Genomic DNA, 18886 nt, shown 5'->3' on the forward strand with positions numbered 1-18886 from the left:
CTTACAACAGTAATCAATTTCCCAACCTGGGGTTCGTTTTCCTTTTTGATACCGTTACCTCCACTGGTAAATTCGTTTACCAATCGGGGTTTTTTTTTTTTAAATTCAACTTCACTTTCCTCCTGCCTTCGATTGTGAGCCGGGAAAAATCACGCAAAATCACATCACACTGATGAAAACTGGACGGGAGATGTAAAAAAAATCGCTTCCCAATTGATGCTAGCACCCGAAATCATTGAACGTAGAGTATTGGTGCACTTTTTCACTTCTTTTTGTTACATGGTTTGAATAAAAAAATACACAGGGGCCCGTTGTAGAATGGTAGTAAAAGTAAGAGTTAACGCCGGCCAAAAATTATCCGTCCTCAGCGACCCGGTGAAAAAAATCCGACACATGCACATACGCCATGTTTACACTGCCCGCGTTGTGTTACTACACCAACCGGGGCAATTGGGAACGGATCAGACTCACGTCCGCACCGAAACCATCAAACCGGAAGGAAGAACCGTTTGCAAGTGATATTATTTTTAACGAACGGAAAAATCATTAAAATTCAATAACAACATTACGGGGCGGGTGTACACAAATAAAATGACTCGAACAAAAAATAAAGCCCACGCCATCGGTACACACGAACACATCCGTCAGGGAAAATCGGGATTTTTTTTTTTACGAGAATGGTTTATCATCGAAATTGGCTGGGGGATTTTTTCCCCGGAGTTGATGATATTTTGCTTTTGCTCCCTTGCTGCACACAGTACTTCATGCCGATCGTTTAATTGTGAAAATATTAAGGTCGGTATTGCGTGTAACAGTGCAACGATGCATTGATTGTAGATGAACTGCTGATTTGAAAGTAAAGATCGCATCTTTGCTGTTTTTCAGCATATAAAAGTAATTTGTATAGCGTCGGAATCAGACAGTCTGGTAAAATGCTTAATCAATTTTTTTTTGTTAAAAGTTTAGTACAACAATTTCCATTCATCAAATGCTTTAGGAGAATATTTTTTATTTCAAGTTGCTAATGTAATCCTCTTAGCTGGTTCGAAGCTGTTTAAGTAACTCAAGTAATGGTTAAATCCTTAAATTTTCTTCTGAAGCCGTTTAAAAATGCACTTGTTCCTTCGCTGGAACTTCACCGCTTATCAAAAGCAAACAAGAACTTCTTTGCTGCTTTGCAGCTGTTTAAGAGAAAAAGTTGTTTAAAAATCAAATTAGCCTTCAGGGACATTTTTTTTTTTCTTTGGTTGATGTAAATTTTAAAAATTGAAAAAAATGAACAAATGCTATTACATGCATTTAAACCCAAATTTCTGGAAAACAAATACTAGACAAATTTAAAGCACATTTTATAAAAAAAGGCAATTTCAATAGACTGTTCCAGCAAGCTTAATTCAATTCGAAAAGAGCATGCTCAGTTTCGTTGAAAAAAATTTACTACCACCCGCAAACACTGAGCCAAAAATTACAACAAAATTTGAGTTCCTGCAATCCCCAGGATGTACGTTTTCGGCCGAAAGCCCGTTTCCTTTTGTGGGGCTTTAATGATGTTCCCGTTCAATGTTTCACTCACTCACGGTCACACATCACTTACATACGTTGGTTTGGCTTTTTACATGGCTGTTTTCATGTCCAAAACCTGGCAATGGGGAGATGGTTGCATTTTTTTCGGGTCAGAATGCATCTCCCGGTAGATACAAACCATGGGATGACAGACACAATTTACGCGAAATTCATTCATCGAAGTAAAATCACCATGAACCTTTCATGCGTACGGACAATGGTACGTCGCGTCGGACGCGAGACTGGTGTGGGGCAGAGATTGCAAATGAAAATGCAATAATGGCATCGTGAAACGAATAATGAGAAAGTGAAAGGGGTACGAGAGTGATACAGGAGGAGAGAAAGGAGCGACAGCACAGTATGGACAAGAAAGCCCATGTACGATCGGTTAAATTGCTTACAATAATAGAGTTTAATTAAAAATATTCATAATGCATGAGCTTCGCAGCACAATTTTCACGGCATTAAGCAGCGCACGATCGGCGGAATCGAATCAGGCTTACGGAATTGGAATAAAATGCAATCAAGGGTGACGATAGACAGGGGACAAGGGCAGGGAGCCCGAACGCAAACTGGAGCATTGTTGCTGCTGCATTTACCTGTGCAGCCGGGGTGAAAATGTAATTTTCATCAGAACCTTCCCGAAAAATGAATCCTTACCAACCTGTACCACCGGCACAGCATTCGAGCGGGATAAAAGAACTAAAATTAAAAAGTAAACTGAATAAGCTGTGATTTTTGTCTGTTTCTTGTGTTTTACTATTGTTAGCAGCCCATGGTGTTGCAAAAGCTAAAACAAACAACCCGAAAAAAGGGAAAACCTTACGCTAGACGGCAGCACCAGGGCGAAACAAATGAATTTTGCATTCGGATTACATTATTAATGAAACATCTGTCAAAAGATTGGCTTTTTTATTTTGGAAAATGTTTTTCATTCATCGGATGAGGGGATTTTGTGTGTGTGTTTTTTTTTTGTAGAACTCTATGTTTGAAATTCACGAAGCATATTCAGAAATTTGATAAAGGCGTATAACATAACAAACAATGTTGCATAAAGATTTACTCAAGCATTTACATGCATAAAAAAGATTTAGAAATGAATTCTAAAATCTGAGATCCAAGGGGACTAGTCCAAGGGGCCTAGTCCAAGAATCCTTGTCCAAGGTAACCTATTGGTTGTTCCAAATGGCTTAGTCCAAGGGGCCTACTCGAAGAGGCCTATTCTAAGGGGCCTAATGCAAAGAACCTAGTCCAAGTGACTTTTTCCGAGGGACTGCTCCAAAAGGCTAAGTCCAAGGGAGCAAGACGGCTAGTTGAAGGAACCTGGTCCAAGAGGCTTAGTTCAAGAAACCAAGTCCAAGGAGCCTGGTCCAATAGATTTAGTAAAAGAGGCCTATTCCAAAAGGCTGCTCCACTCAGCTTTGTCCAAGGGGCTTAGTCGAAGAGGCCTAGTACAGGGGGCCTAGTTCAAGAAGCCTGTCACAAGGGACCTAGTTCAAAGGGCCTAGACCAAGATGCCTCATCCAAGGGGCCTAGTCCTAGGAACCTAGACCAAAGCTCATAGCCCAAGGGGCCTAGTTCAAGGGGCCTAGTCCAAGAAGCCTTATTTAAAGGGCCTATTCCAAGGGGCTACTCCAAATAGCTTAGTTGAAGAATCCAAATCCAAGCTTATTCGAAGTGGCCTAATCCAAGGATCCTTGTCCAAGGGGCCTATTTCAAGGGGTTGCTCCAAATAGCTTAGCCCATGGAGCATAGTCGAAGAGGCCTTGTACGATGGTCTTACTCCAAGAGGCCTAGTCCAAGAGGCCTTGTTTAAGGAGACTAGTCCAAGGGACCTATTTCAAGGAGCTACTTTAAAATGATTTAGTCCAAGGGGCCTAGTACAAGAGATGTAGTTGAAGGAGCCCAGTCCAAGAGGCCTAGTCCAAGGGGCCTGGTCTAATGGGTTTAGTAAAAGAAATCTATTTCATAGGGCTGCTCCACGTAGCTTAGTCCAATCGGCTTGGTCAATGGGGCCTATTGGAAGAGGCCAAGTCCAAGGGACCTACTCAATGGGACTTAGTCCAAAGGACCTAGCCCTAGGTGTCTAGTCCAAGGGGTATAGTCCAAGGACTCCTATTCGATTGGGCCTAGACCAAAGTGCCTAGTCAAAGCGGCCTAGACCAAAGGGCCTAGTTCAAGGGGACTTGTCAAGGACTTGATCAAGGGGACTTGTCAAGGACTTGTTCAAAGGGACTTGTCCTGCTCTAATGAATTTAAAAATATTTACAAAAATATCCAAGATAGATAAAAACACAAAATACGAAAGCACGACGCATTACTGAGTTATACGAGGTATAAAGAGAAAAATTCTAAACAAGAATATAAATCAAAAGTCAAAAACTGATTTCAAATGAGAATAGCATAACTTACGGACCCTTACGGACAAGTTCTACACAAAAACAAATAATAGCATAATTATAGCCGCTTCGTGGATCACTCACTATAAAATTATTTCATTAACAAATTTCTTTGATAAAGAGAATGCTTTTCCTCATTAATTTCAGTTGCTCAACCACGAAAAACATCCAAATCAAACTAATTGATTAGCAAACATTTGCCTGAAAAGCCTCCAAAACACTTTGCAAAGCCGACCAAAATGCCCGATGATTTGCACACCGATCAATTGATGCGAAACAGTAATCATAATTCGCACAGTGTACATATTGGTACACTTTGAAACGGACTGATGAGGCGAAAAATGTTGAACACTCCGCACCAGAGCTGCCTAATTGGCGTTGGAGAAAACTTTGTCCTCGGCGTCTTGCATCTGCGAAACGCCAACACCAACTTAAAACTTTACTCACGCATTTCCATTTGACTTTGATATTTCGGTGACGTGTAGCCGGTGTTGTACGTCCAAAAACCATACCAGCGCTCATTGTTTGTCGTGCTGGATGGATGGTCTAATCTTCTAAAATGCTAGCCAAACTGTTGGAACTGTTTACGTGTGTGCGTGTGATGGTCTCACTGGTAGCCAACGTTACGTTTCCCAAGTCAATCGGTCGGTCAGTCACCGAGAAAAACGCGACTGGACCGCTAATTGGCGAGCGAGAGTCTATTTGTTCACAATTAGAAGATTTGTGCATGGAGCACTCTTGCGGCGCTCGCCTGAAGCTGGGTGTTTATGGATGGATTGGCATCTTAAGCATCTCTCAGGGGGAGAGAAAAACAAGCGAGACAAAAGCCAATCATCCTTTCATTAGCATCAATTAGAAATCGTATGTCTAGCTGCTACACGCTAAAACGACTGCCAAACGATCCCTTCGGGGTTTGCGGTCGAAAACGGAAGGCCAAGAAGTTCGTGGACTACAAAGCACCCGAAACGCAACATTGTCTCTTGATTTAATGCCAACGCCGTGCCCGTGAGATAGCATGCGACGAAATGAAAGACCTTTCCAGCTTGGCTCACGATCTGCAGAAGAAAAGCTCCGGTGAGCCCTTTTCTTGAACCATTGAACCAAGCAGCAACATTCCTTGGGTGATCTGATCACGATGCAAGCGCACCCCGATAAGCGAATGCCCAACCAAACGGACGGACTCCAAACGAGACGACCTTCTCGAGCGCAATGCATAAAATTGTCACGCTTTTTTTTGCATGTGGTATAAAAAAATTTTCATATTAAAATGATTTATCGGCCAGTGTCGCCGATCGGGAAGCGGGCCCCGAAACCCGCACCAAGGACCACGGCCGAGGTTAGGGTCATATATTTATTTTATTTACTACTGCAAAGTGACAACATAATAAAGCGTCGGTGATTCCTTGCCGCGTGAGGTTAAGAAGAATGGAGAAGTAAAAATGGCGCACGCGGCAGGAGGTTACGTCTTTGCTGCTTTTATCCGTCCAGGAGAAGCAAGGTTTAACCGAGATACCTTGAACCGCCAGCAACAAGGCAAAGGTGAGCAAGATTTAATGAAGCAGTAGCACTTTGCAGCGGGTGTGTATCAGTTGCGTGTGCCTCTTCACTGTTTCCCGCTGCTCGGTAGCGGCCCGGATAGCGAGAAGATGTTGTCCACGGGGCAAGAGAATGCACACGCACTCGGGGCCAGCCCCCGTGTGGGTGGATACCACGGAGTACACATTCTTTGCGGTGTTGCCGGTATGTGCATGCTGCGAATGCATTTAATAAGCCATTCATACTCCATCAAGTGGCTGCACTCGACTCCGGTACACACACACACCAGCGCTATAAATAATTGCACACCAAAGCAGTGTTGTCACCATTAATTATGGAGGTCTCTTAAGGTCGGACCGGGTTTTGCCCCGTTCCTTGCGGAGGAGAAGACGGCTACCTGGCATGGGGAACGAAGACGGGACCACGATTAACATTGCGATGCTGTACGGTGGTACGGAAACTTCTTGCGAACACATAAATCTTCTTCCAAAAACCTGAAAATAGTTGCACCACTAGTGGAGACTGAAGTTGATGGCTTTCGGATATGGCACGCATCATTAGACTAATTTGCTGCGGCTCATACACACCCGACATCGCTTCCAAGGTTCCCACCGGTGTGTGGGGCCAGTTTAAAAACTGTTCTCAAGATGAGATGATGTCATAACCGTTAACACGTCGAAGAAGAGGTCTCGCTTCGAACCACTGACAGTGGTGCTTCCTCCATCGCGATGCTGATGATTTGTTTGCATATGCGAAGAAACTAAAACAGCACAGCAGAGAATAGATCGTAGCGTTGTTAGAGACATTCAATCTGGTTTGGAGTAAGAATTATGAGCGAGCGAGACCTACACAGGACGGTGAACAGAGCAACCGAGATCCGATGACAGCCTTTATGCAGCGAAGAAGCGATGATTGAGACATTCTTAAGCAAACATACACACACACACAGTAGCCGTGTGGAGGCAACCGTACGCTACCGTTGTTTGGAAAGCACTCTTCCCATTGTAGCTCTTGCATGTTCCGTTCCATGTGCTCTATCCACACAGTCCAGAGCTAGAACGGAGAAGGTGTAAAAAGTAGAAGAATCCATGGGAAATATGTAGAGCATCACTCTACTTACACAGACGATCGAGGGGGTGGTGAGATGCGGTGGATGTTTGTAATGTGAGAAATTGTGAAAGCAAAACCGATGTGGCGTATGTGTTTCTAATGTGTCACAAACGATCCGGATCGTCGTCGTCGTCGTCGTCGGAGACAGCACTAATGATTGCCGTTTAGACGATGTGCAGCTGTATCAATAAAAATGGCTCCATCCTGTGTGCTACTCCCGGTTCGATGCTACCGTTGTGCTGGGCGTTTCATAATCGCCGTACGTTTACGTACTTTTGTCTGAATGATAGTTGAGGTTAGAAATGAAGCGAGGAAATTACCGAAAGTTGTTTACGCTGTGAGAAATCTTCACACGCTGCAGTAGGAGAGTTTGGTGGAATCGATAGGAAATAAGATGGTTCAAACTAAAATTCGTGACCGGTGGTAAATATGGTTCAATTCAGTCACAGTCAGTCTCAGTTGAATTGCTGAAGATAAAGTCATTTTGTAAGGTATCAATCATATCAATCAGATATAAACAAAATATGAAAAGAATTTTAATAAATAGTACCTAATTTACACAAAAGCTTCTCTATACTTTACGTTACATATATTTGAGTTACGAAAAGCTCTGAATGCAGCCAGTTAATCGATAAAAAGATAAATCATCTAAAAAAGTATGTAGATACACCTGTTTACAGTTACAGTCGAATCGCTCACCGTTTGCTGCGACTCATGAGCTGCTTGTTTCGATTTGCGTGCCGTTTCCATCGAATGCGCGACACGACGACCGAATCACATGCCGTTTCCATGGAATCACGTGCCGATATACATGGATTTTTGATTGCTCCTGTATGATGCATTTGGTGTAATGAACAGACCGGTTAGTTCGTTACGATTAGAAAACATTTCGTCAGCATTTTTATACGAACAAGCGGCTAATAAACCGTAAATGACGAAAAAATGTGTAGTACAATACCAACATCGAACAGTATCGATACACAAGACTAGTTTTTCAGAGTTTGGTGGTGATTTATACATTAAACTAGCGGAAATGGACGGGTTTGAACGGCGAAGAAAATTTAGAAAAGTTCATGAAGCTATTAGTTCATTTTTTTCTTTTTCAATATTTTTCATTGAATTCCATGAAATAGTTTGTATGTATCGTTCATTTTTGCTTTGACACAATATGTAAAACACGTGTAATATAGTTTTAAATAATGCTTTCTATTGCGTTTAGTCGTTAAAATTATCCGTATGTTTAAGCGATAAGAAAAAAAAACCATTGCTTCGAGAGAAGAAGCGAATTTGAAATGTGCTAACATTCACAAATCCATAGATATCGGCACGTGATTCCATAGTAACGGCATGCGATTCGACCATAGGGTCGCTCTTTCGATGGTAATGGCACGCAAATCGAAGCAGGCAGCTCGTGAGTCGAAGCAAACAGGTGTAAGAACAATTTCTTCTTCATATTCATATTACTTAACGGCCTGCTAGGTCATACCCACCATCCAATCTGGCTAACCAGACATATTGATACTCCGTAGTTGAGTAGTCTGTTCTTCAAATGAATTCAATCCTCGGTCCTACCGAGTGAAGACCACACACTAAGGCCCCAGAACAAATTCTAAATACAGTAAATAAAGAAATAAAATTTCCGGATGTCTTAGAAATTTAGTATTTAGTATTTAATTTAATAATTTTAAGGGGCGGTCGATGGTCGAGGTGGCCGATGTGATAACGGAGCCGGTCTTCACACGGCAGGACCGGGGTTTCAAATCCCATCCAGATTGTCTCGGGTAAAATCAAGTCAAGAAGAATAAGAATTCAATGGTTTGACTGACCATGATAAATTGTACCTCAAAAAAACTAAATCCAAAATAATTTTCTACGTAAGGGCGGCATGGTAGAAGACGTGACAACGGCGCTGGTCTTCACAGGGCAGGACCGTGGCTTAAATCTTATCTGGGCCGTTCCCCCATAGTGAGGACTTACTATCCAACTTAGCGGTATCGATAAGTCTAGTAAGCCAAAAATGGCAGGCATAACCTAAGAGGTCGTTAGGCCATTGGGGAAGAAGAAGCAGTATCAACTCTGACCAACATACGCAAACATTTTGTGCAAGTCGATTTAGTAAGCCGCAGTTAAAAATTATTGTGTGAAGTGGACGCTGAAATGGAGAAAACTACAGAACCATGCTACTGATTTTGCTCTGAAATATTCTAAAGTCTTCAACGAACCTGCACCGTTTTCAGATATTGAAATGTGCAAACCTCAAAATTGAATATTTTTGAATAAACCTTACAAACCCGAATCTCCTAGCGATTTGTTGCTGATATTCAGAAAAGCAGATGGAGGTTTTGCCAAGAGCGCCAGAGAACCATGCATCAGTTCTATGTTGGTCTTAAGAATAAATCATCGGATAGTGCAGATGTTATTAATAGCTAAAGATGTTCTAAGCTGAAAATAAAAAATAATATCGGCCCGAAAAATATCAGAAGTGAAACATTCCCATGATATACAAAATCGCTACAAGCATAACCTGCTACCAAACAAACAACCCTCATGTCATTTCATTCCATTCCCTTAACAAGCGTGTTCACTTGCCGCAAAGCAAAGTAAGAGGAGCATAATGTTAAAATTAGCATAAATCGCGTCTCATTCTATGCAACTCCACACACACACACACACACACACACACACACGTACCCGATCAGCGTTCGGCGTCGCTTTGTTCGCGGCGCTATTTGCTCAACAGATGACCTATGGAATCAATTCCGAATGCTGGGTGTCCCCTAAAACGACAAACCCCGTTAAGCTCCAAAACCCCGCATATGCAGATAACCTCACCGAAAAGAAGACAGAAAAAAGGGCTGAATTTGGTTGTTTTTTTGTCTCACTCTAAACGGTAGCATAAAACCGATGCTTTTAATTATGCCATGAACTACCGCGACTAACGTACTCGATCAGCAGCAGCGTGAGGTGAATCAAACACACACGTATATGCCAAAACGGTGGTGCCAATCCCATCGGAACCAAGCCTTTCTAGCCTCATTCCAGCGTGCAACCAGCAGTAGCAAGCTGGCCGAATGGGTTGGGAATGAAATGTCCTTCGGTTGTGCAATTAGTTTCGCCCGTCCGTAGGTATTTGGAGGTTTTGTTTTTGGTTTTCTTCTATGCAATTGATCCGCACGATGCATTCATTACCCTTCGCAAACAGAAAGCACAGTTTAAGCATAATTATTTGCATAAACCTCGAAGGGCTTGTGCCGTGGTGACTGATAGTGAGACGAAAAAGGCAACAAAATCTGGGAGTGACATTGTCTCGTCGAACCGTTGACAAACTCGGCAGTTCAATCGAGAGGTCGCTGGTTTATCGTTTTGGACTACATCTTGCCAGTGAGCATGGAGCTGTTCCCTTTCGCGAAGAATGACTGTTGCAGTTCGGATATCACTGGTTGGTCCCGGCACCGAAGGCTCGTCACCCAGCGCGCCCTATTGCTCTCTGGAGTGTCGCTTGACTGAATTTTTCAAGTCCCGTAGCTTGTAACCACGGGACGGGGAAGATTTACTGCCCGATACTGCGACAACGCGGAGTTGCTTCACGGAGTCACGAAGTAGCTGCAACGAGACGTACTAATTAGTTGAAGAATTCGAATAGGCAAACTGGAACTGGAACTATGCCAAATCAACCGTAAACTTCCAAACGGCAGCTGTTCGTACGAGGCGGCAACCCGCACTCTCCGTTCCAGACCGTTGCCAGCAGTTCCTTCCACTCCCAGGGGGTATTCTTCTATTCTCTCGATCACTGTGTTGTACGCCGGTACGCTACCGACGCTCGGACTTTCTTTCTTTCACAACCTTTTTTCGGGTGACAACCCAGTTGCGGAGGAGTCCCCGGCAGCAGCCAAAGAATGCCGCCGATAAGAAAACCGTGTCAAACGGTGTACATATCCATCCGCAGGTAAACAACAAACGGTCCGCCAGCCTCCGAAAATAAAGGTGTCAAAATACACACCACAGCTCCGTTTCAGCACCTTCAAGATGGCCGCATCTTGCCGGGTACGTTCGACAATTGCAGCCTCGTCGTCGTCGTATTGATGAGCTGCAAGAAGTTGCCAAAAAAAAAAGTAGAGAAAAACCGACCTTAAATTACACACAAACAACGGATCCGTTGCCCGCTGTTTGCTTTCTTTGGAGGCGATCATCAGCTTACCGTTGCTGCTCTTATGCCGTCCAGCGTACACAGTTGCCCTTTTGCGTTGTCACCTCACCGTCATTATGTGCCCGTGTGTGTCCTCTTGCTGTGATGGAATGTTTTGGGGTGTAATCGCTTTTACTGCACCCTCTCGTATGTCATAATCCACGGTCATAATCCTCCAACAGCACAGGACCAACAGCAGGCAGGCAGGCAGGCCTCGTGAAGATGTGCACGAGAATATGACCGCACATCCCGGTGCTCACTTTAGTGCGGCTCATTTCCGGATATTTTATTTATTTCTGCAAACACCGGCGAAGGTTTCATCTTTCGCGCCGCAACTGGGATGGGAACCGTTCCGTTCGCGCCCGTTCCCGGTGATGATGCGATCGTTTTCACAGGACGGATATTACTCGTACGACCGTTTATGGTAATCGACAATCGAGTGTCATATTCGGCTGTTTGTTGGAGATGATCGAACAGACGAGCGCCTGCGATTATTGCCTGCTTCTGGTTCAGTGCGTATTTCCGTGGCCATAAATGAATATCCTGTGTGGCATTGCCTTTATCTTCAATGCGGATAGGTATCGGATGGAGCACTGCTAGGAAATATGAGGAGTCTGGGATGAGAAAAATAATGTCTGTTTATTATTGTACCGTCGGTGCAGAGCGGGAAAATATGGATAGAGTTTCCAAAATGGCTGCTTCTTCAAGATTCTAAAAATTAATAAAATCAAAGGTAAACAAGTTATTAGTTATTACCAATTAAGTAAGAAGGATTTAACAAACTATAACTGATAATTTTTTTAAACTTAATGGATAGAAAAGTAAATAAAAATGTAAAACATAATAAAGTTTAAACCCCCGAAAAGAAAAAACAATAAACTCGTTAGCAAGAACAGTAATATTTAACCAACAAACAAAATAATCAAAACTGAACGTCTGCTGAAGAATTGAAAATCATCTCTTCTCTTCTCCCGTTGCACTACAACCTCGAAAGGTCTCGGCCTGCCATTTCTGGTTTTCTGTGACTTGATTTTACCCGTAGCAAAGCAGTCAGCTCTGCGTACGGGGAGGCGGTCCTGATGTGATTTGAACCCCGGTACTGCCGTGCGAAGACCGGCGCTGTTAGCCTCTGCCACCGAACAGCCTCAAGAATTTAAAATGAATTATCTCAATTTGTGAAAATAATCCATAAGTACATTAACTGTATAAAACAAATAAAAAGTCTGTTGGATAGTCGGTTCTCACCATGAGAGAACGGCCAACATGGGATTTGAACCACGGTCCTTCCGTGTGAACCCCTTACCATTATTATACATGATACACCAAACCATAAATTCATACTAAAACCATATATTAAATTAATACGAAAAACATCCAAACCAAACAAATTATAAAAAAGTATGAGCAAGCCACATGTGTTAAGGAGAAAATTTTGTAAGAGTAAATGTGAAGGCTTTGATGTCAATAATCTGTAATGAACAAGCAACATAAATTTAACAAAACATGAAAGGACTTTAAAAAAAGGCTCAACACACATAGGCATCTCCAACAAAAGATGGCGTTAACTTGATATTAATTATGTACAAGCGCTTCCACAGTTGGCAATCACATCGGCATTAAAGAATATTAATACACTCTTGCTTTTGTCACATTGTGCTCGCAACGAAACGCAGCTAATGGGGTTGGCTTCCTCGCCCTTTTTCTTTGCTGCTCGCGTTTAGGCTCATTGTTAAAACCAGTTAACAAGTTGATAAATTACCTCGCTCGCTACACATTTCATTGGCTAAATCTAGCTACACATACAAAGCACCATCCCGAGCACACGATCGTTCCTAACCCTACCGTAATTAGAAGGATTCCATCTTCAAAGTGAAAGATACTCTGGAAGCACTGGCTGGCGGACCACTTGTCGCGAACGGATTAGCTTCTAAAACGCGTCAATGATGGGACCACAGCACTCATCACATCAAGCACCCTTTGGCAAACACTCCACCACGAAACTGAAGCAAGCTGGCACGCAAGACATCGCCATCGAAACGGGTAAAGGAGCGTGCGTCAACACCCGCTGTCAACACGCTTCCACATCCTTCGGACTGGTGCGGCTTTTTTGAGGGTAAATCAAATCTTATTTAAACTGCACCACCTTCCCACACTATCCGAATATCCCGGAATAATGACTACAATTGCTGGTGAGGATGTTGGGCGGATGGGGAAGAGTGAAGGGGGGGGGGGGGGGTTGATTTTTGTCAACGTAAACGCCAGCGCGGGCTAATCGTTTCTCCGCGAGCGAACAGATGGAAACGATTTCCATCATCATGATTTGTCGACGTGTTTTGCCATTCCCGTCTTGAAGTGGATATACTGAGAACTGTTGGTCGTTCCACGAGCCGAGAAGTAGGATTAAACTGACAGCCTGAACCAAGGGTGCAGAAAGCAACCACAAACAGGCACGAGAGAGGCCTTATCGAAAGATACGCATTGGAACAAAAAAAAACGTTATGTCCGCTACTGGAAGCTGGATTACCCGTGTGACCCCGCCAGTACTCTGAACGGAAGCCGTGGCTGTTTATTCAGGCAACAGTCGTCGGAATTCCCAATCGATTGGCGCTCGGCAGTCAAAGTGTAGCAATGTGTTTTTGTTTTAATACCTACTTAAAATCCTCGCTTGCAGGCATCCGAAGCGCGGTTGGGAAGAACATTCCGTATGTTAAATGTAAATAAAAATAAATATTGACTACGCGGAGCGCAAGGGATTCCAGTGACAGACAGATCAGAGGTTTGGGACCACTCATTAATGATAACCTTGTGTGCGTGAACTTAATCTCGTCTGTGTCTGTTGGAAGCGGCTTGTTTTGGTGGGTTATTCCTGACCCCATTTTTGGACAGTATTCCCGTACACCACAACAAAGTCCCCTCTGATAACCCGACCAAACTGAAGGAAACATACCGGTGCACATTTAGCACATTTTAGCACAGCAAATTTATTAAAAAAAAAAGCGAACTTCCCACTAGATACAGGACTTTATCCACCGAAAGACTGCGAGAAGGTTTGCGCCATGGAGGACGCTTTCGTGTTGCCGCTAACCTGGAAGCTGGAGGACGATCCGAACGATTTGGTGATCACAGTTCCATCGGCCAGGACGATCTTCTCCGAGCCGGTGTTTGCGTTGGACGTGGACCCACTACCATCCATGCCAATGTTTTGGCTCTGTGCCGAACCGGTCGTTCGGTTGCCCTCCTTACCAGCTTCCTTGAACGATTCCGCGTTCGTTTGTGCCTGGCTGGCTTGACTTCCCTGAGCCGTCTTGATGGACGAACCCGAACCACCGGACGTTTGCTCCCGCACGTTAGCACCCTCACGCACCACGTTCGTGTTGGTGTTGGCGTTCGACAGTGCCTGATGATCCTTCCCGAACGAGGCCGATTGACCTTGGGCTTGATTTTGGCTCTGGGACTTGTCACCCGACTGGAACGATGTTTGCTGCGTGTTGGTGGCACTCAGCTGACCGCTGCTCAGATCGGACGCAATGTTAGCCGACTGGCTGCCACCGAACGTTTGCTGCTGTACACTGCCATCCTTCCCGACGATCGTCTGTGACCCGGTGTTGGATGCTGCCGACTGTTCAAACACCGGCATCGAATGCTCTTCATGATCGTCCGGCGGGAAGTAGATGGCGTCGTTTGCGGCTGGACGTGCGTATCCGAACGCCAACAAGCTGGAGATCAATCCTAGGGTAAAAACGCACTTCACTAGCCGGAATTCCATCTTGCGCCGGTTCGATCAACTTCGAGTTACGGTTGTACACTGAACCGAAGATGCAAGTACACCGAGTCATGCTCTCGATGCTCCCACCCCTGTCCCGGCATCAAGGGCTGGGGCAAAACCTGACCTCATGTGATAAGCGTCGAACCGTAGCGACGATCGGCAGAGTATGCGTTTGGGCCGTCGGTGCGTACTGTTCACATTTCACGCCACACCAACAACGATGTGCCACACCAAGACCTTGTGCAAACAAGTAGTTGTGAAAGGGGAACACGCTAGGAATTCCCAACCCCACCCGAACAACCCGGTAGCATCTTCTCACTGTTACGCGTAGAAACTCGTTGCGCGAGTTGTGCTAATCACATCCAGCCGAGACCCGGTACTTACCACACAGGCAAGAAAGAAATCTCCGAGAGTATGATCCAGTTTTTGCCAGGGTTTTTGCCACACGGTTCGAATGTTGTCAAACAGGTTGAGCATTATTGTTTTTTTCAAACGTATTCCTTTTTTGGCAGTTATTCAACCGGGAACGAATCTTTAATCTACTTTCTGTGATGACGTAGCGTTCGACGATAAGACCTCCGCAAGTTCCCCAGATGAGGCTGTGCTGTTGCGGAAATCTTTCCAAATGCTGACCGATGGCGTCCGTGTCTCGACCAGCCCTCGTCTGCTGGTGACAAAAAGGTGCCCCGTTACTATAATGAGGTGGGGAAGATTTGGTGAGTAAAACCCAACACAACCTTGCCTTGGTTCGGTCGGTTTTGGGGAATCCCCCACCCCGCTTAACGTGTTTGGTATGGTCGCAGTGTCGCTGGTGGTCGGTAGCACACGCCTGAAGAGCGAAGACCTGTCAAGAAACAACCGTAACAGCGGTCGCACGATCGGTGCTGGTTGGGCGAATGTGGAGCCGCGTCACCGGACCTTGGCGCTTGTTTTGGTACGTCCGTGAGCGTTGTGTTGTGCGCGGTTGTGCAGAGAACGCGAAAAGCGAAACCAGTTCCTCGCGAAGAAGACGCACTACAACACTGGGCAGCGAAGATGGCTGAAGACATGCCGCTCGCGCTCCCGCCCATCCGTCCGACACGACCGATGCAAAATCAATGTTCAATGGCCCGGACTTTTTGTTGTTTTCAATGTCGGGTGTCCGCGGGTCCGGTCGGGTAGGGAAAAACCAGTTCTATTCCGATCGGTTCGCGGATGATTTGGACAACGCCGTCGACTCGGGCGATGTTGATGTTGATATCGGGCAGCAGTGATCAGTTCTGCGTGGTACCGTCTTCCGGACAGAGCGAATTCTCTTCCTCGAGTCGTCGTCATCGTAGTGCGGTGTGTGTACCTTGTTTTTGGCAATACACTGTCAAAGATGTGTGAATTTGTGTGCTAACTCTGTATACCTTATCGTTGCAGACATTGCAGACACGAACGATGATGTTACGCACGTTAGTTGTGAGTGCGTTGCTGATACTAGCCATCGCAAATGAAGGTGCGTATAGAAGCCGTAAGACACAGTGACACGCGTGCAATAAACGTTCTAGAAGCTGTGATATCGGCTCTAATCATGTGTCACCGAAGAAGACCTGCTACGTATGTGTGTTGAACATCGCGATATTGCGCGTTCCTTTTTACCTTTTAGGAGCAAACGGTCATCGTCGCTACGGACAGGCACATAGCGGAGATTATGATGATGATAATGAATACGGGCAACCACGGGGATACGGTCAACAGCCAGGGGGATACCGACAGCAGCCGGGAGGATATGGACAGCAACAGCAGCAGATATTCCCTCTAGGAGCCGGTTTTGGATTTAACCCATACTACGGCATGCCACAGTATGGGTACGGCATGCAACCGTTTGGAGCCCAACAACCCAACCTGTTCGAGACAGTGTCGAAGAACACGGCTGCCGTGTTCGATAGCGTTAACCAGCAGATCGGGTTGACATTCAATGCCGTGGCACAGCCGATCCGCAACGGGTTTCAAACCATCAGTCAGCTCGGAGTACCGGGACCAATCGGAGCGTTCGGTTTCAAGCCACCCGGCCAGCAGGCTGTATTTACACCGCCTGGCCATCAGCCTGGTTATGGCTACCAAGGTAACCATCATCCCCATGGCCATCATCATGGTGGCAGACCGAATGGGTTCCAAGGAAACAATAAGCCGAATGGCAATTGGGATAACGAAGGTCTAGATTCACCCGAGGATGATTCGTATGACCGGCCGGTACCAATCGCTCCTGCCGTAACACCCGCTCCAGTTCCTCCAACACAGCCACCGCCACCACCACCATCTCCACCAGCAGTAGATCCTAATCCTCCGCGTGTAAATCCAGCACCAGCTCCACCGGTCGATAACAGCTGGTCGTCCGGCAATGTTCCACCAGTGGCACCTCCTCCACCACCACCACCAACCTCCGGTAACAACAATCTTCCTCCCGTAGCACCTCCTCCACCACCACCACCACCGCCTCCTCCAACGTCTAGCAACAACAATCTTCCTCCCGTAGCACCTCCACCACCGCCACCACCACCAGCAGGAGGACCCGTCCCATCTGAAACCGATGAAGATGATAAGACCATATACGATATTGATATTCGTGGTGAGTTCAACGACACCAAAACACGCCGAAAGCGTCAGTTCTTCCCGAACCTGTTCAACCAAATCGGAGGTCTGGTAAACACCGCCGTCAACTCGGCCGGTACAGTGGCCCAGGGTGCGTTGAACGCCGGTCAGCAGCAAGGAATTGGCTTCCCGAACTTCTTCGGCCAGGCAAGACCTCCACGGCCTACTCAGCAACCTCCATCGCAACTGTTCCCCCAGCAACCGGCACAGCCGCAAGCTCCGAATAATACTCCAGCGCCACCACCGCCACCACCACCCCAACAACCCCCCGTCCAGCAGGACAATAGAAGACCTGAACTAAACCTGCAAAACCTTGGCCAGGATGGAATGATCTGGACGTACGAATCGCTCGGTGTGACACCGCCGCCCCCAGGACGCGTACGCCGCGATACGGATGCGATCTACTTCCCGGACGACGAGGATGACGATCGATTCTCGAACTATAACAAGCAACCGGTACCGCCACCACCATCCCCACCGCGTCCCTCGCCAGCTGGCTTTCCTTCCACCGGTTCCAATGCCGGTGCGCAAAGTCAATCTCAAAACGTGGCGAACGGTTTCGAGCAGAGCAGTGGATCCCAGAGCCAGTCTCAAACGGTGCAAAATCAGCACGGTACCTTCAACCAGAATGCGGCCGGCAGTACCTCGGGCAATGTGGCGGTGGATGGATCATCCGGTCAGCTGAGTGCCGCCAACACGCAGCAGCAAAGCTTCCAGACGGCGCACGGTTCCGGCAGCCAGAACCAAGCCAACAGCCAGTCGGCCAACTTCGACAAGAACGGTAACCTGCAGCTCTCCAACTCGAACGCCAACACGATGTCGATCCGGGAGAAGGATAAGTACAAGGAGCAAGCGAACGCCGGTTCAACCTCGGTCGTGCAGAACCAATTCGGCCAACAGTCGAGCAATGCGCAAACGAACTCGGAAACGTTCTTCGAGAACGGTGTGCAGGGCAACAAGAACAGTGCGTCCAGCCAGAGCTTGCAAACGAACAAGGACGGTTCGGTGACGGGCTCGAACAGCAACACCATGTCCAACACGTTTACCGGTCCCGGTGGTTTGACCGGTTCTTCCTCCTCCAGCCAATCGTCCTCGTTCAACAAAGGACAGCAGGGTGGAGCTAATGCGGGTGCATTTAGCGGCGCCACCAGTGGAGCATCTTCCAGTGGAGCTTCGTCTAGCAGTAGCTCGTCGGCCAGTTCTTCTGCAGCCGGCCCGCTAGCGTTCAGCATAAGTGGTTCGTTCGCAGGACTTCCCCTCGGACAGGGAGCGTTAGGGAACTTTTTGCCCAACCTTTTCACGAACCTAAATGGACAGCAGCCGGTGAGGCAGTGAGGTGAGGTGCCTTATGACCTTATGGGCAACGCAGTGCGCTAGTGAGTAAGGGAACTGAGAAGGTCGCTAATTTAACAAGCAAAACGTACGTCAAATTGTATTTACTAATAATAGTCTCGCAGCACGGGACTGCAACAGAACAGGAAAAGTTTTGACCGTGACCATCGCTTATTATCGTGTTTGAATGTTTAATTATGTTCCGAACAGGGTGAAAAAAAAGTGAGAGTGACGTTTTCAAACCGATCACGAACAAGGGTAAGTTGTTGCAGGCATGAGGAGTTTCAGGTTCGTGTTGGGCATTATCCAACACGCAACTGGCTGGGTTCTCGTGGGTGATTGATTCCTGTGGAGCTGCTTGAGGAAATCTTGAAAGTA

General features: G+C 46.2%; 1 protein-coding gene and 1 long non-coding RNA gene across 7 annotated transcripts; one reads left to right on the top strand and one right to left on the bottom strand.

Annotated features, from left to right (window-relative positions):
* Positions 1 to 5298: 5298 nt before the first annotated feature.
* LOC118507455 lies at positions 5299 to 11790 on the bottom strand. Of its 2 annotated transcripts, XR_004905643.1 has the most exons (4): positions 10807 to 11790; positions 6348 to 10695; positions 5896 to 6258; positions 5299 to 5789 (listed from the first exon to the last, which is right to left on the bottom strand). It is a non-coding gene; the product is annotated as an uncharacterized LOC118507455 (long non-coding RNA). The 2 variants fall into 2 exon arrangements; XR_004905642.1 differs by having other exon boundaries at positions 5299 to 6258.
* Positions 11791 to 14777: 2987 nt separating this feature from the next.
* LOC118507456 (trithorax group protein osa-like) lies at positions 14778 to 18672 on the top strand. 5 transcript variants are annotated; one of them, XM_036045947.1, is made up of 5 exons: positions 14778 to 15028; positions 15121 to 15276; positions 15364 to 15883; positions 15965 to 16040; positions 16191 to 18672. In XM_036045947.1, exons 3-5 carry the CDS (start codon positions 15755 to 15757, stop codon positions 18509 to 18511), a joined length of 2526 nt encoding a protein of 841 aa, XP_035901840.1. In that variant the 5' UTR covers positions 14778 to 15028; positions 15121 to 15276; positions 15364 to 15754; the 3' UTR covers positions 18512 to 18672. The 5 variants fall into 5 exon arrangements, with proteins under 5 accessions (XP_035901840.1, XP_035901838.1, XP_035901839.1 ...); XM_036045945.1 differs by having other exon boundaries at positions 14778 to 15008; positions 15073 to 15276; XM_036045946.1 differs by having other exon boundaries at positions 14778 to 14972; positions 15073 to 15276.
* The last annotated feature ends 214 nt before the right edge of the window (positions 18673 to 18886 follow it).

Source organism: Anopheles stephensi, chromosome 2 (assembly GCF_013141755.1).
Source record: "Anopheles stephensi strain Indian chromosome 2, UCI_ANSTEP_V1.0, whole genome shotgun sequence".
In the NCBI taxonomy this organism is placed as follows: domain Eukaryota; kingdom Metazoa; phylum Arthropoda; class Insecta; order Diptera; family Culicidae; genus Anopheles; species Anopheles stephensi.